Consider the following 20,481-nt stretch of genomic DNA (forward strand, 5'->3'; position numbering starts at 1 on the left):
CTCTCCGCATCCTCGCCAGCATCTGTCATTTCTTGACTTGTTCATTTTAGCCATTCTGACTGGTGCGAGGTGGTATCTCATTGTGGTTTTGATCTGTATTTCCCTGATGCCGAGTGATGTGGAGCATTTTTTCATGTGTCTGTTGGCCATCTGGATGTCTTCTTTGCAGAAATGTCTGTTCATGTCCTCTGCCCATTTCTTAACTGGATTATTTGTTCTTTGGGTATTGAGTTTGATAAGCTCTTTATAGATTTTGGATACTAGCCCTTTATCTGATATGTCGTTTGCAAATATCTTCTCCCATTCTGTCAGTTGTCTTTTGGTTTTAACTGTTTCCTTTGCTGTGCAAAAGCTTTTGATCTTGATGAAATCCCAATAGTTTATTTTTGCCCTTGCTTCTGTTGCCTTTGGCGATGTTCCTAGGAAGAAGTTGCTGCGGTTGAGGTCAAAGAGGTTGCTGCCTGCATTCTCCTCAAGGATTTTGATAGATTCCTTTCTCACATTGAGGTCCTTCATCCATTTTGAGTCTATTTTTGTGTGTGGTGTAAGGAAATAGTCCAATTTCATTTTTCTGCATGGGGCTGTCCAATTTTCCCAGCACCATTTGTTGAAGAGGCTGTCTTTTTTCCATTGGATATTCTTTCCTGCTTTGTCGAAGATTAGTTGACCATAGAGTTGAGGGTCCATTTCTGGGCTCTCTATTCTGTTCCATTGGTCTATAGGTCTGTTTTTGTGCCAGTACCATACTGTCTTGATGATGACAGCTTTGTAATAGAGCTTGAAGTCTGGAATTGTGATGCCACCAACTTTGGCTTTCTTTTTCAATATTCCTTTGGCTATTCGAGGTCTTTTCTGGTTCCATATAAATTTTAGGATTATTTGTTCTATTTCTTTAAAAAAAATGGATGGGATTTTGATAGGGATTGCATTAAATGTGTAGATTGCTTTAGGTAGAATAGACATTTTCACAATATTTGTTCTTCCAATCCATGAACATGGAATATTTTTCCATTTCTTTGTGTCTTCCTCAATTTCTTTCATGAGTACTTTATAGTTTTCTGAGTATAGATTCTTTGCCTCTTTGGTTAGATTTATTCCTAGGTATCTTATGGTTTTGGGTGCGATTGTAAATGGGACTGACTCCTCAATTTCTCTTTCTTCTGTCTTGTTGTTACTGTAAAGAAATGCGACTGATTTCTGTGCATTGACTTTATATCCTGACACTTTACTGAATTCCCGTACAAGTTCTAGCAGTTTTGGAGTGGAGCCTTTTGGGTTTTCCACATACAGTATTATATCATCTTCAAAGAGTGATAGTTTGACTTCTTCTTTGTCAATTTGGATGCCTTTCATTTCTTTTTGTTGTCTGATTGCTGAGGCTAGGACTTCTAGTACTATGTTGAACAGCAGTGGTGATAACGGACATCCCTGCCGTGTTCCTGACCTTAGCGGAAAAGCTTTCAGTTTTTCTCCATTGAGAATGATATTTGTGGTGGGTTTTTCATAGATGGCTTTGATAATATTGAGGTATGTGCCTTCTATCCCTACACTTTGAAGAGTTTTAATCAGGAAGGGATGCTGCACTTTGTCAAATGCTTTTTCAGCATCTATTGAGAGTATCATATGGTTCTTACTCTTTCTTTTATTAATGTATTGTATCACATTGATGGATTTGCGGATGTTGAACCAACCTTGCAGCCCTGGAATAAATCCCACTTGGTCGTGGTGAATAATCCTTTTAATATACTGTTGGATCCTATTGGCCAGTATTTTGGTGAGAATTTTCGCATCTGTGTTCATCAAGGATATTGGTCTGTAATTCTCTTTTTTGATGGGATCCTTGTCTGGTTTTGGGATCAAGGTGATGCTGGCCTCATAGAATGAGTTTGGAAGTTTTCCTTCCATTTCTATTTTTTGGAACAGTTTCAGGAGAATAGGAATTAATTCTTCTTTAAATGTTTGTTAGAATTCCCCTGGGAAGCCATCTGGTCCTGGACTTTTGTTTGTTTGGAGATTTTTGATGGCTGTTTCAATCTCCTTACTGGTTATGGGTCTGTTCAGGTTATCTATTTCTTCCTGGTTCAGTTGTGGTAGTTTATACGTCTCTAGAAATGTATCCATTTCTTCCAGATTGTCAAATTTGTTGGCGTAGAGTTGCTCGTAATATGTTCTTATAAGTGTTTGTATTTCTTTGGTGTTGGTTGTGATCTCTCCTCTTTCATTCATGATTTTATTTATTTGCGCCCTTTCTCTTTTCTTTTTGATAAGTCTGGCCAGGGGCTTATCAATCTTATTAATTCTTTCAAAGAACCAGCTCCTAGTTTTGTTGATTTGTTCTATTGTTTTTTTAGTTTCTATTTCATTGATTTCTGCTCTGATCTTTATGATTTCTCTTCTCCTGCTGGGTTTAGGCTTTCTTTGTTGTTCTCTCTCCAGCTCCTTTAGGTGTAGGGTTAGGTTGTGTATTTGAGACCTTTCTTGTTTCTTGAGAAAGGCTTGCACCGCTATATATTTTCCTCTCAAGACTGCCTTTGTTGTGTCCCACAGATTTTGAACCGTTGTGTTTTCATTATCATTTGTTTCCATGAATTTTTTCAATTCTTCTTTAATTTCCTGGTTGACCTATTCATTTTTTAGAAGGATGCTGTTTAGTCTCCATGTATTTGCATTCTTTCCAAATTTCCTCTTGTGATTGAGTTCTAGCTTCAGAGCATTGTGGTCTGTAAATATGCAGGGAATGATCTCAATCTTTTGGTACTGATTGAGACCTGATTTATGACCCAGGATGTGGTCTATTCTGGAGAATGTTCCATGTGCACTAGAGAAGAATGTATATTCTGTTGCTTTGGGATGGAATGTTCTGAATATATCTGTGATGTCCATCTGGTCCAGTGTGTCATTTAAGGCCTTTATTTCCTTGTTGATCTTTTGCTTAGATGATCTGTCCATTTCAGTGAGGGGAGTGTTAAAGTCCCCTGCTATTATTGTATTACTGTCGATGTATTTCTTTGATTTTGTTATTAATCGGTTTATATAGTTGGCTGCTCCCATGTTAGGGGCATAGATATTTAAGATTGTTAGGTCTTCTTCTTGGACAGACTCTTTGAGTATGATATAGTGTCCTTCTTCATCTCTTCATCTCTTATTATAGTCTTTGGCTTAAAATCTAATTGATCTGATATAAGGATTGCCACCCCAGCTTTCTTCTGATGTCCATTAGCATGATACATTGTTTTCCACCCCCTCACTTTAAATCTGGAGGTGTCTTCGGGTCTAAAATGAGTTTCTTGTAGGCAGTATATTGATGGGTTTTGTTTTTTTATCCATTCTGATACCCTGTGTCTTTTGATTGGGGCATTTAGCCCATTAACATTCAGAGTAACTATTGAGAGATATGAATTTAGTGCCATTGTATTGCCTGTAAGGTGACTGTTACTGTATATTGTCTCTGTTTCTTTCTGATCTACTACTTTTAGGGTCTCTCTTTGCTTAGAGGACCCCTTTCAATATTTCCTGTAGAGCTGGTTTGGTGTTTGCAAATTCTTTCAGCTTTTGTTTGTCCTGGAAGCTCTTTAATCTCCTTCTATTTTCAATGATAGCCTAGCCGGATATAGTATTCTTGGCTGCATGTTTTTCTCGTTTAGTGCTCTGAATATATCATGCCAGTTCTTTCTGGCCTGCCAGGTCTCTGTGGATAGGTCCGCTGCCAATCTAATGTTTTTACCCTTGTATGTTACAGACTTCTTTTCCCGGGCTGCTTTCAGGATTTTCTCTTTGTCGCTCAGACTTGTAAATTTTACTATCAGGTGACGATTATTGATTTTGAGGAGCGTTCTTAGCACCTCCTGGATTTTGATGTTTGTTCCCTTTGCCATATTAGGGAAATTCTCTCCAATAATTGTCTCCAATATACCTTCTGCTCCCCTCTCTCTTCCTTCTTCTTCTTCTGGAATCCCAATTATTCTAATGTTGTGTCGTCTTATGGTGTCACTTATCTCTCGAATTCTCTCCTCGTGGTCCAGTATTTGTTTGTCTCTCTTTTGCTCAGCTTCTTTATTCTCTGTCATTTGGTCTTCTATGTCACTAATTCTTTCTTCTGCCTCATTTTTCCTAGCAGTGAGAGCTTCCATTTTTTATTGCACCTCATTAATAGCTTTTTTGATTTCAACTTGGTTAGATTTTAGTTCTTTTATTTCTCCAGAAAGGGCTTTTATCACTCCGGAGAGGGTTTCTCTAATATCTTCTATGCCTTTTTCGAGCCCGGCTAGAACCTTGAGAATTGTCATTCTGAACTCTAGATCTGTCATGTTACCTATGTCCGTATTGATTAGGTCTCCAGCCTTCAGTATGGCCTCTTATTCTTTTTTTTTTGAGGTGAGTTTTTCCGCCTTGTCATTTTGTCCAGGTAGGATTTGCTTTCTCCTGCTGTGGAATTCCACTGTTCTTGGTGACTGAAGTTGGTTTTGGATGGGTTTCTTGTTGATCTTCTGGGGGAGGGGCCCGTTGTAGTGATTCTCAAGTGTCTTTGCCGCAGGCGGAATTGCACAACCCTTGCCAGGGGCCGGGCTAAGTAATCCGCTCAGGTTTGCTTTCGGGAGCTTTTGTTCCCTGAGCGCTTTCCGTAGAGTTCCAGAGGACGGGAATGAAGATGGCGGCCTCCCAATCTCTCGGCCCGGAGGAGCTGAGAGCTTGGGGTTCCGCTCCTCAGTGCGCTCTCAGAGCAAAGCGCCCAACCGCCCCGCCTCCCTGGCCTGCGGTCACGCCTTGAGGAAAGCAGTCAATTGCTGGCACTTGGAGAAAAACTCCCGGTCGCTTCCATCTCCGTGGCCTCCGGCCGCGCTCCGAGCCCACCCAGCCTGCGACCGGCACAAGGTAACCCCGGGCTGAGAGCTCAGTCCTCGGCTCTGTCACTGTAGCCGGCTTCCCCGCTCCAATACCTGCGAGCTCCGCGGCCCTCAGACACCCCCGGTCCTTCCGTGACCCTGCGGGACCTAGGGTTATGCTGACCCCGCCTGGGTTTCCCCCCCGGTTTAGCCCCTGGAGCGATGTCTCCCAGTGGAGCAGACTTTTAAAAGTCCCGATTTTGTGCTCCATTGCTCGGCCGCTTGCCAGGAGCCGGCCCCTCCCCCCGGGGTCTATCTTCCCGTCGCTTTGGATTCACTTCTCCACAGGTCCTACCTTTCAGAAAGTGATGATTTTCTGTTTCTAGAATTGTTGCTCTTCTTCTCTTCGATTTCCCGTTGGATTTGTAGGTGTTCACAATGGTTAGATAAGCGATCTAGCTGATCTCTTGCTACCCGATGTCGTCTCAGCCCACTACTTCTCTGCCATCTTGACTCCTCCCCCAATTAATTTAGATTTAAATGTATATAGTCACACATGACCTGTAGCTACTGCAGGATCATTCATCATTCATGTACCATTCGTGGGCATAGAGAAAGGATATGGAAGAAAAGTATCTCTGGCCCAAGACAGCCAATGTCTGTACGTAATAGGTGGGTGAGGTGCATAAACAGGCATGTGAAGGAAGCAGGGAGCATGATGTCTGTCAGTAAGGATGAGGACCCATGTCATATCTTCATTTTTTAGCAGACTTTTAATAAGGTGACAAACTATATTTAGGTAAAGATAAAAATGACTAAACTATTTCAATGACAAGTGAAGACTTAAAAACATCTAACTTGGACTACCTTAATGACTTTCAGCATCACTATGGTAGAAGATATCCAGCTAAGCACAAGATAGCACTGAAATTTGGGCAGAAAATAAAGGGGGCATACAGGTCACTTCTAAGGAGTATGCAGGTGTGTTTTGGGCTCTTCTATGGCACAGTGCCTTTCATAGGGTAGGCACACTATAAGTATTTACTGCATGACTATCTGCATCCCAGGGCAAGGCAGGAGACCAGACCTGGTAGATACTGAGGCTGGTGAGGGTCGCATCCTCTCAGGACCATTCTTCAAGTGTGGGCTTTCTGGGCTTAAAAAGGCAGGAATGAGGCACTCTGAAGACTCAAGACTGAATAAGGTGACCCCAGGAGGGAACCTAGAGAGACTTAAGTGTCAGACACAGGAAAAGGAAAATGGAAGCCTGAGATAGAGCTATTAAAAATGTAGGCAAATGAGAGGAAAGTAGTGTCTCTATGGATGTCAACTTCCTTATAGGGGAAAAAAATTACTTTTCTGAGATATACTCCATCACCTGGCATTCTTCTCTTCATGGATATCTAAATTGAGTGGTTACAAAAAAGAGTGGTATTAGGTCTCTTAATTTGTTCTTCATACCAAAGACAGGCTCTTGCCCTCTGTCTATCTCTCTGTCTGTCTTTCCGTACACACACACACACACACACACACACCCCATACCATTATGACATTTTAGTAGATTAAATGTTGTTGCTGGTTTGGTTTGGTTTTTTGTATGCCCCCAATAATAAGGGGCTCTGCAGACCATTCACACTCTTGAGAGTGAATGAAGAGTGATTACTGAGTAATAACATGAGTTTTTGCTTTGTAGATGTTCTTCAGCTTCTGTGAGAAGAATGTGGATTATGAAACATTTAAAGCACTCAATGATGCATGTCTTGTTTATGATGGCCGACTTGTGATTGATACCAACTTCCACACCAATGACATAGCCATCAGAGCTGCTGGCTCCCTCACCAAATTCTCCAATAAATATTACTCAAATGAGTGGACTCATAGCAACTTCAGTTCCAAAGAAATTGGCTTCCAACTGGCAGCAGCTATGCTCACTCTCTTTGACCCAACCCTTGAACCTGTGACTGAGCCACCGGCTGATCTTGACCGACTCATCCCCATGTACAAGGGAGCCAAGATCCAAGGTGTGTAGTAGGCCACCTTCTTCCCTCTGATGAAGCTACCCATTGGATCTGGATCAGTGCTTAGGGCAGCCCTCCATGTTTCTCTTAGGCTTGGTGAGGAGATTCCTCTGTCTCAGTGGGTTTGCACAGAGACAGAGGAGGGCTCAGTCTCATTTTTAAACATTTATTAATGACCTGGCATTTTATTGTGGTCCTTTGTATTTTGAGCATGTAGTATGGTCACACCATAACTGTGGTCCCCATTTTATAGATACATAAAGAGAGACTGGGAACAATCAGTAACTTGCCCAAAGGTTACTCACAACTGGTTAGTGGGGCAATGCCCTGACATCTTGCCAAATTTTTGTTCCCACTACAAGCTAAGAGATAAGGAGACCATTCCAAGCACCCCAGGCCTTGGCCTTTTATCTATATGAATAAACCAAACAATTCACAACTGTAAAAACAGTCCACTTCCATCCCCTAAGCCATATGGACCCCCAAGGAGATCATCATATGAGTAATATAGGATTTCTTCATGTTTGGCTGGTGAGAAATATCACTGAAAGTAGTGTCTTTGAATATTGTGGACCTTCCACCACAAAATGCTATTTACAAAACTGTAAGTTCATTTCCAGGAGGTTGATGGACCAACCTCAAAAGCCATCCATGGACCCACTAGGGTATCCATTGACCCTAATCCAGTAAACAGAACATGAAATAAAGAGACACAAGCCATACTATGAGTCCTTGTCATTTTCTACCTAACTAAATGAATTCTGACAGATCCCCCTCTGTGTCTCACTTTGGATTGAGAACTTAGGAAAGGTGGTAGCTATAGGAAAAAAAAAGGGGGATGGGTGTGAAAGACCAGAGTTAGATCAAGCTCATACTATGGGACAAGCTAGAAATAGTAAGAATTTCAAAATGATAATTTTCTAAAGTTGAATAAGAACTTTGTTGATTTTCTTTAATAACATCCACTTTAATATTTTGGTTATATAATGAAAGAGTCACAGGGAATGGGAATATCACTGCAACATTTAAGGTCTCTGTATGTCTTGGTCTGTCTTGGGCAGGCATAGATTAGAGTGCCAGGGGTTATGGGAAATCACAGGATACACAGGATTAGTTTGGCACATCTTACTGGGGCATTTCTGGCTATATTAAGGGGTATAATGGCACATTCACATTGATTTTGTTAAATAACGTCAATCTCAGGGAGTTTCTTGCTAATACTATACTTTAGGGGGATAGTTTGAGTAACATACACCATGGTAGGCATCTCTGTTTATCCTATGTCCTATGTGCTATATACAGATAAATAAACTCTGTTACCACTTCATTAACAACTAAATTAAAATCTGGAAAATTTGCCATTTCCTATAGGAGGCATTCTTCCTGGGTCTTACCATTATCTGCATATTGCCAAACCTGCCATTCCAACTCCCTTAGAGGTACAAATGGCCCAGCCTAATTTTGTAAGTATTATCCCTGAATTTCATTTTACTTTCAAATATAATACTTTGTTTACATGGTGATGAAATTCTCTATTCAGAGTCTTTAGTATAATGTACTGGTTCATCAGAAAAACCACTGTGGCAGCCAGCTCCCAAGATGGTCCCATGATTCTGGCCCTTGTGTGGTCCCCTCACACATGAAACAGGGCTGACCTGTGTCCAACAGGATATTGGAGAAATGACAGCATGTGACTTCTAAGGCTAAGTCATGAGAGATATTACAGCTCTAACTTGCACCCTCCTGGATCACTTACTGCCATGTTGTAAGGTCACCCAGCCAACCCACTGGAGAGGCCAATGTGGTAAGGAATTGAGGATTCCTGACCAGCCATTAGCAACTTGTCAGTCATGTGAGGGAGCTGCCTTGGATATGGATTCTCCAGCCCCAGTCAAGGCTTCAGATGATGTGGCCCCAGCAGACATCTTGACTATAAACTTATAGGAGGCCTTGAGCCAGAGTTCTCCCAGCTAAACTGCTCCTAATTTCTGACTTCCAAACATTGAGGTAATAGTTTATCATTGTTTTAAGATAGTGTTTTTTAAAAAGACTATTTTTTAGAGCAGCTTTAGGTTCACAGCAAAATTGAGAGGAATGTACCAAGATTTCCCATGTACCCCCATCTCCATTTACACAGAACCTCTTTGGTGATCAGCACCCCCGCCAGAGTGGCTACACTCTGGATGTGGTTACACAATGGATGAAACTTAAATCGACACCTCATTGTCACCCAAAGTCCACAGTTTACTTCAGAGTTCACTCTCAGTGTTAAACATTCTGTGGGTTTGGGCAAATGTATAATGATGTGTCCGCCATTACAGTGTCATACAGGGGAGTTTTGTGGCTCTAAAATTCCTATGTTCTCTGCCTATTTCATTTACCCCTCCACACAAACCCCCACAACCACTGATCTTTTCACAGTCTCCATAGTTTTGCCTTTTCCAGAATGTCGTATAGTTGGAATCATACAGTATGATTTCAGATTGCTGCTTTCACTTAGTAATGTGCCTTGGTTTCCTCCATGTCTTTTTATGGCTTGAGAGGGAATTTCTTTTTAGTGATGAATAATATTCCATTGTCTGGATGGAATACAAATGATTTATCCATTCACCTGCGGAAGGACAGTAAGTCGCTAACTTTTGAGGTAATCTGTGAGGCACCAATAGATAACTAAATACCTTTGTGGCATTGTACAAATACATTGTTCAGGGTCTGGGATGTCCATCCAGAACCCATTGTTCTCCCTCCCTGCCGGAATTACCCCAGAAGGGCCATTCAGGAAAAGCAGAAGCTATGGGGTAAGATTCCCCCCGGGTTCAAGGTAACTAGAAAGGACACAGTGTGGTTGGTCAGTAGGCAACCTCCTCAGATTAGATTCTCTGGCAGATGGTACCAAACTGGTGTTTGTCATGTTTGCTTTTTTGTCAGTGAGGCAGACACTGTAAGTTGACTGTTTTCTTATCCTGAATATTTTTAAGAGTCAGCAGGCTGACCAATGTAAAAGAAACACATTTCCCAGATTTCCTGGAGATAGTGTTAGCCCTGTGGCAGGTTTTGGTCAATGAGATGTAAGTAGAAGCTGTTGGAAAGTTCCTTCGAGGGAGGCAGATTCAAAATGGCACAGGGTATTCACCTCTCACCTAGAAAGGAAATCAGAATCCCCGCTCTTCTGTGTATTTCCTCTGGACATAGAACAAGTTACCAGCTTCTTTGTATTTCTGGTCCTGTCAGGGATCACAGATAATGTAACAGTGCCTTTAAGGAACAAAACAGGTCACTAGTCCATGGTGGATGTTGTTGTCAATTATAGGTCCAGATAAATAATGAAACGTGGTTCTTGTAGGGGAAGGATAGAAGCTATGTATTTAAAACTTATTTCTCTTATGCTTCTCGCAGATTGTTCTAGGTATATCCTGTATACATGGTCTGATTCCAGATTTTCTTGCACATAAAGGAAAGATCATAGAGGAATAGTGTTATGGTGTCTCTTGCTGTGTAACAAAACTTAGCAACCTGAAACGGCCATTTGGTTCTGCTCACAGATTCTGTGGGTCAAGAATTTGGGCAGGGCACAGTCAGTGGGAATGGCTTGTCTCCCTGCCCCATGGTGTCTGGAGCCTTATCTGGGAAGACTGGAAGATTAGTTGTGACTCAGTGGGTGGATCCTATGAAGGCTTGTACTCACCTGGGCTGAGATGATTCAGTCATGGGGAGTGCTGACCAGAGCATCCCACCTGTGCTATCCTGGTCACCTGGGCTTCCTCACAGCATGGCAGCCTCAGAATGGTCAGTCTTCTTGTGTGATGGCTCAGGGCTCTGAGTGCAAGTGGAGCTGCAGTGCCTCTTATGACCAATCCTCCATAGTCACATAGTGTCCCTTCCCCACACCATCTGTTGGAGCAGTCACAGCCTCCAACACACACGGGGAGAGGACACAGAGGTCTCTCAAAGTCAAGGTCATATTGCAGGTGAGTATGTGGGATTGGGGACATCGTTGTGGTCATCTTTGGAAAATACAATCTGCTACCAATGACATGAGGCATTACATAGGATGAAGCCCAGATGTGTTCAGGGGCTGAGCACTTTGGTCATCAGAGATAAATAATTGGACCCAAATATTACATTCAAGAGCTAGGAAATATTGGACTTGGTTTCAGACAGAGCCAGATTCTTCAAGGACACTGTGTGATTTCCTGCATGTGGTGTCATTTATTTATGAACTCCTGGCCCTCTCTCTGAATAAAGTCAGAGAAGGTTTTTAATAAGGACCCCCTTAAAAAGGGCCTTTTTTTTTTTAAGATAATGAGTTTTAATAAGAATGCAACTTAAATAGATTCTTTGGCTGGTGCTATGACAGTATTTGAACAGGACCCCTGACTTTAATTAACCATTTTGCCAGGTGGGCCTCCTCTTTAATTAGTACAGAAGATCTAAACAGATTTTTTTTCCCATTTTATTCTCCAAGAAAAAAAAAAAATGTAGGATGGTTCCATGGCAATCTTTTGGGGTTGGAATTAATTTGATTAAGTAAAATTGTTGCCAAAATGGTCAGGCAGTTACCTAAATAAAACCAATTGATTGTGAATGGAGCCCATTGAACAATATTTCACGAGAAAAACTGAATTGCTATTCTTCCAATAAATATAGAGCAGATGAATTTTATCAGACTTTTATAGCACTCACTAATTGGAATCTTTAAGTAAGAAGACACTTTAGTAATTCATGAGCTCTCTGAGAGGTAACCTGACAAAAAGAAGAAAGGGGACCCCTACATAATAAACTAATTTACAGATTCCAGTCCACATGCTTTGTTGGCTTATACACCATGGAATAAAGAAATTTGTCACAACAAATTCTGCCTTGGATACCATCAAATTCAAAATTGTGTGTTCATCATGAGAGCTGGGGACTTGATTTCTTGCACACCAAGTCTGACTACTCCTGTATCTTCCATTTGGCATGAATTCCAGAACCATTTTCCAACCTTTGTCAAAATCATAAAGGAACTCGAAAGGATAATTGTATTCAGAAAAAAGGAAGGGGGAAAAGTACTATACCAGAACCAGTTACTCTGCCAAAATCTTAAATTCAAGATCCACATTTTTTAAAAAATCCACATTTCCTAACGATTTACTTATATACTTAAAATGAAGGAAGCAACTAGACACATCCCACAGAATTGGAAAGTGTATGAAATCATCATCATTACCTCAAAATCCCTTATGGGGTGGCAGGGCTGGAAGTTGCCCCAAGCCATCATTTTATGGAGCGATTTTCTGTGATGATAGGCGGAAAGAGTTCTGGACTTCACTGTATTTTCCTAGCCTGTCAGTAACTGCAACTAGGAATGACCTAGGAAATTCAGATAAGACTGCTTGGTCCTCTCAGAGTAATTTGTAGTCTGAGAAACCCATCTGTAGATGACTTGTCTTTAATGTCAATGCAAAATATTTCGATACATTCCCCATTCCCAGAACGGCCCCCTGGTTATGCTAACACAGTGCCAGATCTCATTAAAATGGACAAAATTACTTCCATAGTTGAGATTGGCTCTCGTAGCACTGCATGGTCATTTTTTTCCCCCACTACAATATGGCCGCTTTTTGCCCTCTTAAAGCCCTCATAGATTAATGTGCAAAAACACACTGAGGCAACCCAAAGATTGTCATTCAATCTTTAAATTAAAAAATAAGACCAAACAACCCCCAACAGATAGCATGACAACAAATCATTGAAAGCGATGCTGACTGTATCTCCCTTCTGTGGAACAACATGGCCCAGCTCTGCAAACACGTGTCAAGATGCCACCAACTAAGTTATTGTGGCCCTTGTGTTGAGGTGCTTGGCCTTAGCCAAATCAGTCCCTCTAAACAAAGAGTCCTCCTGAGCAGAAGTGAAATGTTTTGCAAAGTCCAAGTCCATCATATGGGTGGATCACAAGGTATGCCCCTTTGATGCCTGGGTTCCTTTCCTTAACCCCTCAGCTTAAAGAAATTTTAAATCCCACAAGACGTTGTGGGATTGTGGACTCTGCCCTCCAGTGAGCCCTGAGGAAACCTGGCACTAAATCTATGAAGTTGTTGTCAGTGACCCCTCTCCTGGACCCCCCAGCTGCCCTACCCCTGAGGCCAGGGAGAAGCCCTTCCTCAGAGACTCACTCAACTTTCCACCTAGACACCCCTCCTGAGAATAAAGGTGGCCTCCCACCCCTGGTGTGGAAGGGAGTCTAAGCCTAAAGCTGTGAGTGCCAAACTCTCAAAGGGTCTTTAGTCTTGTATTTAATCTTAGGAACACACATGGCGGGCACATTCTTCACTCTCAGCTCCAGGTGTATTTAACTCAGAAATAGCCTTTGCTCCAATGGGCTGCCAGGTAAAGCTGACCCTGTGATGTCACACACCCTACTTTGGGAGGTGTTTGCTGTTCAGTCTGAGAAGTCAAGACTTGAAACACACCTGATGGAAGAAAGTCTGTGGGGCCATCTAGAACTAGAGAAGTAACTTGCAGCTGGAGCAGAGGGTGAGGGGATAATCAGATACAGATAAGGTAATACAGATACAGATAAGCAGGCAGTCCGCAGCCAGTGGCTCAGGCCTGACCTTTTTGAGACTCTTCTGGAATCCAGACGAGCCCCCCCTTCCACACCCAAATCCTTCCTTCCAGGGTCCCTCTTTCCCTCCTTCCTTCATTCTCTCCTGCTCCTTCTACTTTGTTTCATTTCTCTTGCTCTCTCTCCCTGTCTGATTCCCTGTCACAGCATAGCCACTGTACTTAAGAATAACTTTTTATCATGTTAGAAATGATAGTCATTTTTTAAAAATAGAAACAACAGATAGTCAAATGAGCAGAAAGAGAAACACTAATAGTGAGTGACCCTGTCTGTCAAGCACTTGACATTTGACCATTTGAACAGTTCGTTAAAGTGTTGACAGTAAAACAATAGAATGATACCATGTATGTTTATAAAAATAGAATGATACTGTATAAGTTATAAAATATAACTTTCGATACTATACTTATATAGTATCAAATGTACTGTAAACGTATTTTCCTGATGTGGAATATAGTTTACCAATGATTTTTGTTGGACCTGTTGCATCCCATTGTGTGGATGTCCCATTGTCCTGTTAGCTGATGCGTTCTTCATTGCTATGGAGGTAGATTTCCTGTCTGTATCCAACCATCTTGTGAGTGATGGATGACTGGCACCTACCTTGAGGTGCCACACCCAACTCCTTTCCTAAGCTGTATATCTGCTCTCTCCCTGACGCCCAGACACCCAGTTTCACACATCTATGTGGGGTTGGCCCAGGGTTTACCTGACATCCCTCCTGTATATCTCACTGTATGCCCTTTCCGTTGGCTGATTCCTCCCCAGGGCTTTGCCACATGATGCCCAAATACCCACCAGTTGTTTCAATTTATTTAAAAATTCGGTTAAACCATGTGTCCTTGTTTAAATAAAATCCCCAGGGGATGTCCAGGACTAAGTAAATGTTTGGGATCAGTGTAGTCCAATTCGCCTTGGATTTCTAAAATGCCACATCTAAGTGCAGAGCAAAAGCTTAAATCTATATGCTCTCAGGAAAGCTTTATTGAATGTAACTATGTACTAAGTTCAGAGTCTAAGGGCAAAGTGCAGGTTCAGCTGCCACCAACAGAACCCCATGTTTTTCCACTGATGGTTCTCAGTTTGGTTGCCTGAGCTGGTGGGGAGCATGTCTCCAATTGGTAGGTCCATAGCCATTAGGGGCTGAAATAGAAAAAGGGATCATGAGGGGTGCCTTGGTGGCTCAGTGGGTTAAAGCCTCTGCCTTCGGCTCAGGTCATGATCTCAGGGTCCTGGGATCGAGCCCCGCATCGGGCTCTTTGTTCAGCAGGGAGCCTGCTTCCCTTCGTCTCTCTCTCTGCCTGCCTCTCTGCCTACTTGTGATCTCTGTCATATAAATAAAATCTTAAAAAAAAAAAAGGGATCGTGACATCGGATTCATCAGGCAGCATCTTCCCTTTTCATGTGGGTTTATGCAGCAGTTTTAGCCAGCTTCTAGGAGACACAAAGCTATGCATCTTCACCTTTGACAACTTATGAACTAAAAAGTAGCCCACAGCATGTACATGTGTACTTCCTGCCCGTGAACTTGAACCTTCTTCCTGGGAACGGACCTGACCAAACAGCTGACCCTCCTCAAACCTAACTGGCAGGGAATCACCTTTCACTTGTTTCTTTTACTTACAGAAACTTCTTTTAAAAAAAACCTGAAATTTTTTCCGATCACCATAGACTAGGAGGTTTTTCTCAAAACGGGGCTGTGAAAAAATTTTTAAAAATTAACAGTCTTAACACACCTCACAGAAGAGAATAAACCCAGTTCCTTGTATTAGCTGTGCGAGGTACTGAATAGCAGAGAACCTGGTTGTAACCTAGCAACTGATTTAGAAACATGGAACAATGCAATCACAGTTTAAAATATCCCGAGGAACATTTAGTCATTAAGTTCGGTATGTGGTTGCGGACACAAGGTTAGCTTCTGTTGAGTTTAGTCAATATCTATTACTGTCATTTGCAACGTGTGATAAGATGCAACCTGTGTGTTATATGTGAAAAATAAATTGCTATGATAAAGTTCCCCAAGTCCAGAAATGTTTCTAATGTTGTTTTTTCTGATTTCCCCCACACACACTCCCCCTGCCACCAGGGTTTAGAAATAGTAACAGGTAATGCAAAAAATGGGACTTACTTCCGGATACATATCAACAAGTATAAAATGGTGGAAACCATCACGTGCCTTTCGAAAGAGCCTTTCCCTGCCTCCAATTACATCCGCCTCTTTGGCCAGCATGAGCAACTTCTCAACAACCTGTGTAATCGGTACGAGGACAAGCTGATCCCAGATCTCTACAGGTAAGTTGAACATTACACTTTACTAAGAGGAGATGCAAACCTTTATAATGTCTTGTGAATGAGGGACGTGTTTTGTGATACACCAGAAAGCCAAACAGGAACCCATGAGAGAGGCTAGAAGGGCAGAAATTTTATTCTAAGATAAAAGAGAGTATCTGACCACTGGCACTGAAGAGAGTGAGGGTCACATGGAGAAGTGCATGGACTCTTGGTGTGTCCATATGTGGTCCCCATGGCCACGCACAGGCCTGGATCCCAGACGCATCCAAGCACAGCCTTCACACCACAGCCAGGTCCAGATGAGATTATATTCAAGTCCCTTTCAACATGGGGCTGCTGAGAGTGGTCAGAAATTGAAGAGGAAGATTTGGGAGCTGGATATGGGAGCATGTGGTCCTGGTGGGAATTCCACAACCACAGATAAGGTATTTGTGGCCCCAGCCTTCCTCCCAGCATGTGCTCAAGCAAAGGGGGAGGCCACTTGTATAAGACATTGCTAAGGGGATTCTGCACAGCAGGGTGGTTAGACTCTGTGATTTGTGCCTCTGTCTTTTCAAATGCTAAGACATGTTCTCATGCTATACCCCTGGGAGGACTAGAATCTTAAGGTAGAAAGCTATTTCTGGACAGTCTGTTGCTTCAAAAGGTTAGAAGAACTTCCTTCTCTGCACAAAGCAAGATAATGACAGAGCCAGTATCAGATACAGATATAGGACATAAGTCATAGAATTCCAGTGTCCTTGATACCCAAAGCGGTAACTGCTAGAATTGGGAACAATCTCTCTTTCCTCTTAAAAATATGTTTAAATTGGGGCACCCGAGTGGCTCAGTCGGTTAAGCTTCTGCCTTTGGCTTAGGTCATGATCTCAGGGTCCTGGGATCGAGTCCTGAATTGGGTTCCATGCTCAGCGGGGAGTCTATTCCCCCACCCCGTCTCCACCCCCCCACTGGCTCATGCTCTCTCTCTCTCAAATAAATAAATAAATAATTTTAAAAATATGTTTAAACTGTAGACTATATCTACAAACAAAAAAAGCATATCAAACATGTATGTACACTTTAAGGGATAATAATACTAGAATTCTGTGTCCCTCCCGCTTTTTTTTTTTTTTTTTAAGATTTTATTTGTTTGTATTAGAGAGCACAGCATGGGGAGAGAAAGAGAAAGAGAGAGAAGCAGGCTCCCCACTGATCAAGGTGCCTGACTGGGGCTTGATCCCAGGACCCTGAGATCATGACCTGAGCCAAAGACAGAATTTTAACTGGCTGAGCCACCCAGGTGCCCTGGCACGCCCACCTTTCTTTTTTTTTTTTTTTTTTTAAGATTTTTATTTATTTATGACAGAGATCACAAGTAGGCAGAGAGGCAGGCAGAGAGAGAGGAGGTGAAGCAGGCTCCCCGCTGAGCAGAGACCCGATGTGGGGCTCAATCCCAGGATCCTGGGACCACGACCCGAGCTGAAGGCAGAGGCTTTAACCCACTGAGCCACCCAGGCGCCCCACACGCCCACCTTTCTTAAGAAAGAATTCCTGGGAGCACCTGGGTAGCACAGGTGGTTAAGCGTCTGACTCCTGATTTCTGCTCAGGCCATGATCTCAGGGTTGAGAGATTGAGCCTGTGTTGGGCTCTACGCTCAGCAGGATGTCTGCTTGAGATTCTCTCTCCCTCTGCCCCTCCCACCTGTGCTCACGCTCACTTTCTCTCTAAAGTTAAAAAAAATAATAAGAAAAAGAGGATTTCTTATTTGAGAATGTTAGAAGTCTTCTCTCATCACATTGCTCTGTGTTCTTGGAGGTCATGAGGATTGGTTAATCACTCCCTGCCTTTCCAATAAGGCAGGGATCAGCAAACTTTCTCTATAGTAGTATATATTATATATACTATATATATATAGTAAATATTTTCAGCTCTGTGGGCCGTATAACTTCATTACAAGTGTTCAGTTCTTCTGTTGTAGTGTGAACGTGGCCACAGATAACACACAAGCAAACAGACATGTCTGTGTCCCAATAAAACTTCATGCCAAAGCAAGCTCCCGGCCAACCCTTGTTCTAGAAGTGTACCACATAATTCCTAAATAGTAAATTAATTTGTTTTGTTTGTTTTTATATCAATTCCGTGTCTGGGTAGAAAAAGTCAACACTCCCCCTCACACCATTTGTTTATGCTGCTGTATAATAGTCCCTCATACTACTGTCTCCACTCATCTGTCTGTTTGATTGATGTTTAACTTGTTCCCAGCTGGGTCCCATCACAACCAATGTTGTGGACACTTGGGGCATACCTCACATGGGAGAACTTCTCTTGGGTGTACTAGGTGGCGCTGAAATTTTCCCCAAGTAGTTGTGTCTCTGTAAACTTCCTCCCACAGTACCAGAGAATGCCTCCACAGCCTGGTCAACCTGTGGCACTGCTGGGACTGGAAAGTGTAGTCATTCTGGTGATGTGAAAAGGTATCTTCCTGTGGTTTTAATTGCCCTGCCCTGACCAGTAACACAACTCAGTGTCTTTTCATTTGCTCACGGGCCGTTTGTGATAGTTTCTGGGAAACACCCGTTTAAGACAGTTGTCCATTTTTGGGGGCAGGAGGGAATTGTCTTCTTACTCATTCACAGGAGTCATTTATACACTCTGGATATACATGTTAGTTATATATTTTTAACATGTTGAGCTTTGTCTTTTCACTTTATGGTGTCAGTTAACAGAATTAAAATTAAATTCTTAATTTTAATGTAATCTGTTCATCTTCTTCAGGGTATTTTGGGTATTCTTGTCCCTTCCCTCTTCCAATAGTTTTTATAGTACACTTGTGAAGCCCCATGAAAAGCCCCACTGGGTTTGATAAGAAATGCAGGGGCGCCTGGGTGGCTCAGTGGGTTAAAGCCTCTGCCTTTGGCTCAGGTCATGATCTCAGGGTCCTGGGATTGAGCCCCGCATCGGGCTCTCTGCTCAGCAGGGAGCCTGCTTCCTCCTCTCTCTCTGCCTGCCTCTCTGCCTACTTGTGATCTCTGTCTGTCAAATAAATAAATAAAATCTTTAAAAAAAAATGCATTGAACCTTAGATCAGTTCAGTAGGAATGGACATTTTTGATATTTGACATCTTTGATATTAAGCCCATATGTTATGATATAACATAGTATAGGTCTTGGTTTATTTAGGTGTCTTTAGTATCTTCCAATAAAGATTTAAAATTTTTTCCATGATGGCTTGCAAAATTTTTGTTTGATGTAATCCAAAGTGTTTTAAATTTTTATTGCTGTTGTAAATAAGCATTTGCTTATTGATGGCTGCTATATAGTACATAGAAATGCACTTTTTGTATGTTTTCGCATTCTACAAACTTGCTAAACTCTCTCATTTATTCATATCATTTCCTTTATATTGTTTTAGATTTTCCACACAGAAAAATTATGTCATCTGCAAATAATGACAATTTGTTTCCTCTTTTCCAATCTTTGTAGCTTTTGTTTCTTTTTCTTATTTGCTACAGTGGCTAAGCTTTGCCATAAAAGGTAGGACAGAAGTAGTGAGAGATGGCACCCTTGCCTCACTCTTAATATTAGAGGGAATATATGTGTTCAGTATGAACTGTATGACATTTGCCGTATATTTTTGTGGATATCCTTTATCAAGATAAGAAAGTTTCCTTTTATAACTGGCTGGTTAAGCATTTTTATCACACATGGATTTTTATTGTTTTCCACAAAGAGTACTTAATTTTTGAAATCTTTCATAGGTGAGGATCTTTTCCTATATGCCTCCAATTATAAACTATATTTAGGTATAATATCAAGTTTGGTTAAGTATCAAATTTCTTAATCGAAAGATTTCCCTCCTCAAATCTTTATAGACTTGACTCCAATATTTATTTAAAACAAGGAAAAATACAAGTGTTTGTAAAAATTAATGCATTTGTTCCTTAGCTTGTACATAAGATTTTATTGTTGCTTTAGCCTCCCCCAAAATATTGAATTAGAGGGGAATCAGTCAGTAGTTAAAGAGAATTTTTACTCAAAGGGGAACCTATGTCAAAAGTCTTCTCTGAAAAGAAAATGTTTTCACATTTGACCAAATTCAAAGGCCCTTGTTGGTTTGTTTTTCCCCGAGAGGAAGGTGGTGCTGACACAGACAGGCTCTGTAAGCTTGGGACCACTGGTTGGGGCGCAGCTGTTGACTGATGATAGTAATAATTTTAAAAGTTAATTTGATTTGCTAAGAGTGAATATTTGGGATGGCAAAATGAGACAACACTAGGATAGGCCATATCCGGTTGTGCCAATTGCCATCTGTAAGAAAGAAGCAAGGAGGGCAGCAAGATGGTGGCTGATCAGCAGAGGTCACTGCTCATGGTCAGGTGATGGACTGAGGCCATTGGCCTTGTCAATCCCTCCCACACATGCATTAACGTGTATGTGCAGCTGCGGCCACATTCTTCTCAAGTGCCATGAAATGCTGCCAGGCCCCGATGCTAATTCTTGGCCCACCACTGCCTGCCCTGTCTGTTGTCAGACAGCCTGGCAAGGCTTTTTGCAAGCAGGAAGGGCAAATGGATTCGCTTATTTTGGCTGCAGTGTGATAACCAATGATTGCCCTGACCTCAGCAGCTCCGGCAGTGTGCTTCTTCGAATCCAGGCCATTGTCGGTCCACCATGCCTAGGGCCACCATCCTCCATTCTGGAGGTGAGGGGTATGTCTGTGTGGAGGGGGGTTGGTGGCTGACCGTCAACCAGCCACTC

The 20,481-nt window shown here is 42.0% G+C and overlaps 1 protein-coding gene across 1 annotated transcript in view; it reads left to right on the forward strand.

Moving 5' to 3' along the window:
* Positions 1-20,481, forward strand: part of CFAP61 (cilia and flagella associated protein 61) — a gene marked incomplete at both ends in the record, with an annotated part of 286,170 nt that overhangs the window by 217,596 nt on the left and 48,093 nt on the right. The window contains 3 exons of the mRNA XM_080814415.1: positions 6,517-6,844; positions 8,213-8,304; positions 15,538-15,743. Of these exons, the coding sequence (XP_080670541.1) occupies positions 6,517-6,844; positions 8,213-8,304; positions 15,538-15,743 (626 nt within the window). The remainder of the gene's footprint in view (positions 1-6,516; positions 6,845-8,212; positions 8,305-15,537; positions 15,744-20,481) is intronic.

The sequence above is a fragment of the Martes martes genome (assembly GCF_963455335.1).
Source record: "Martes martes genome assembly, chromosome: 9".
Taxonomy (NCBI): domain Eukaryota; kingdom Metazoa; phylum Chordata; class Mammalia; order Carnivora; family Mustelidae; genus Martes; species Martes martes.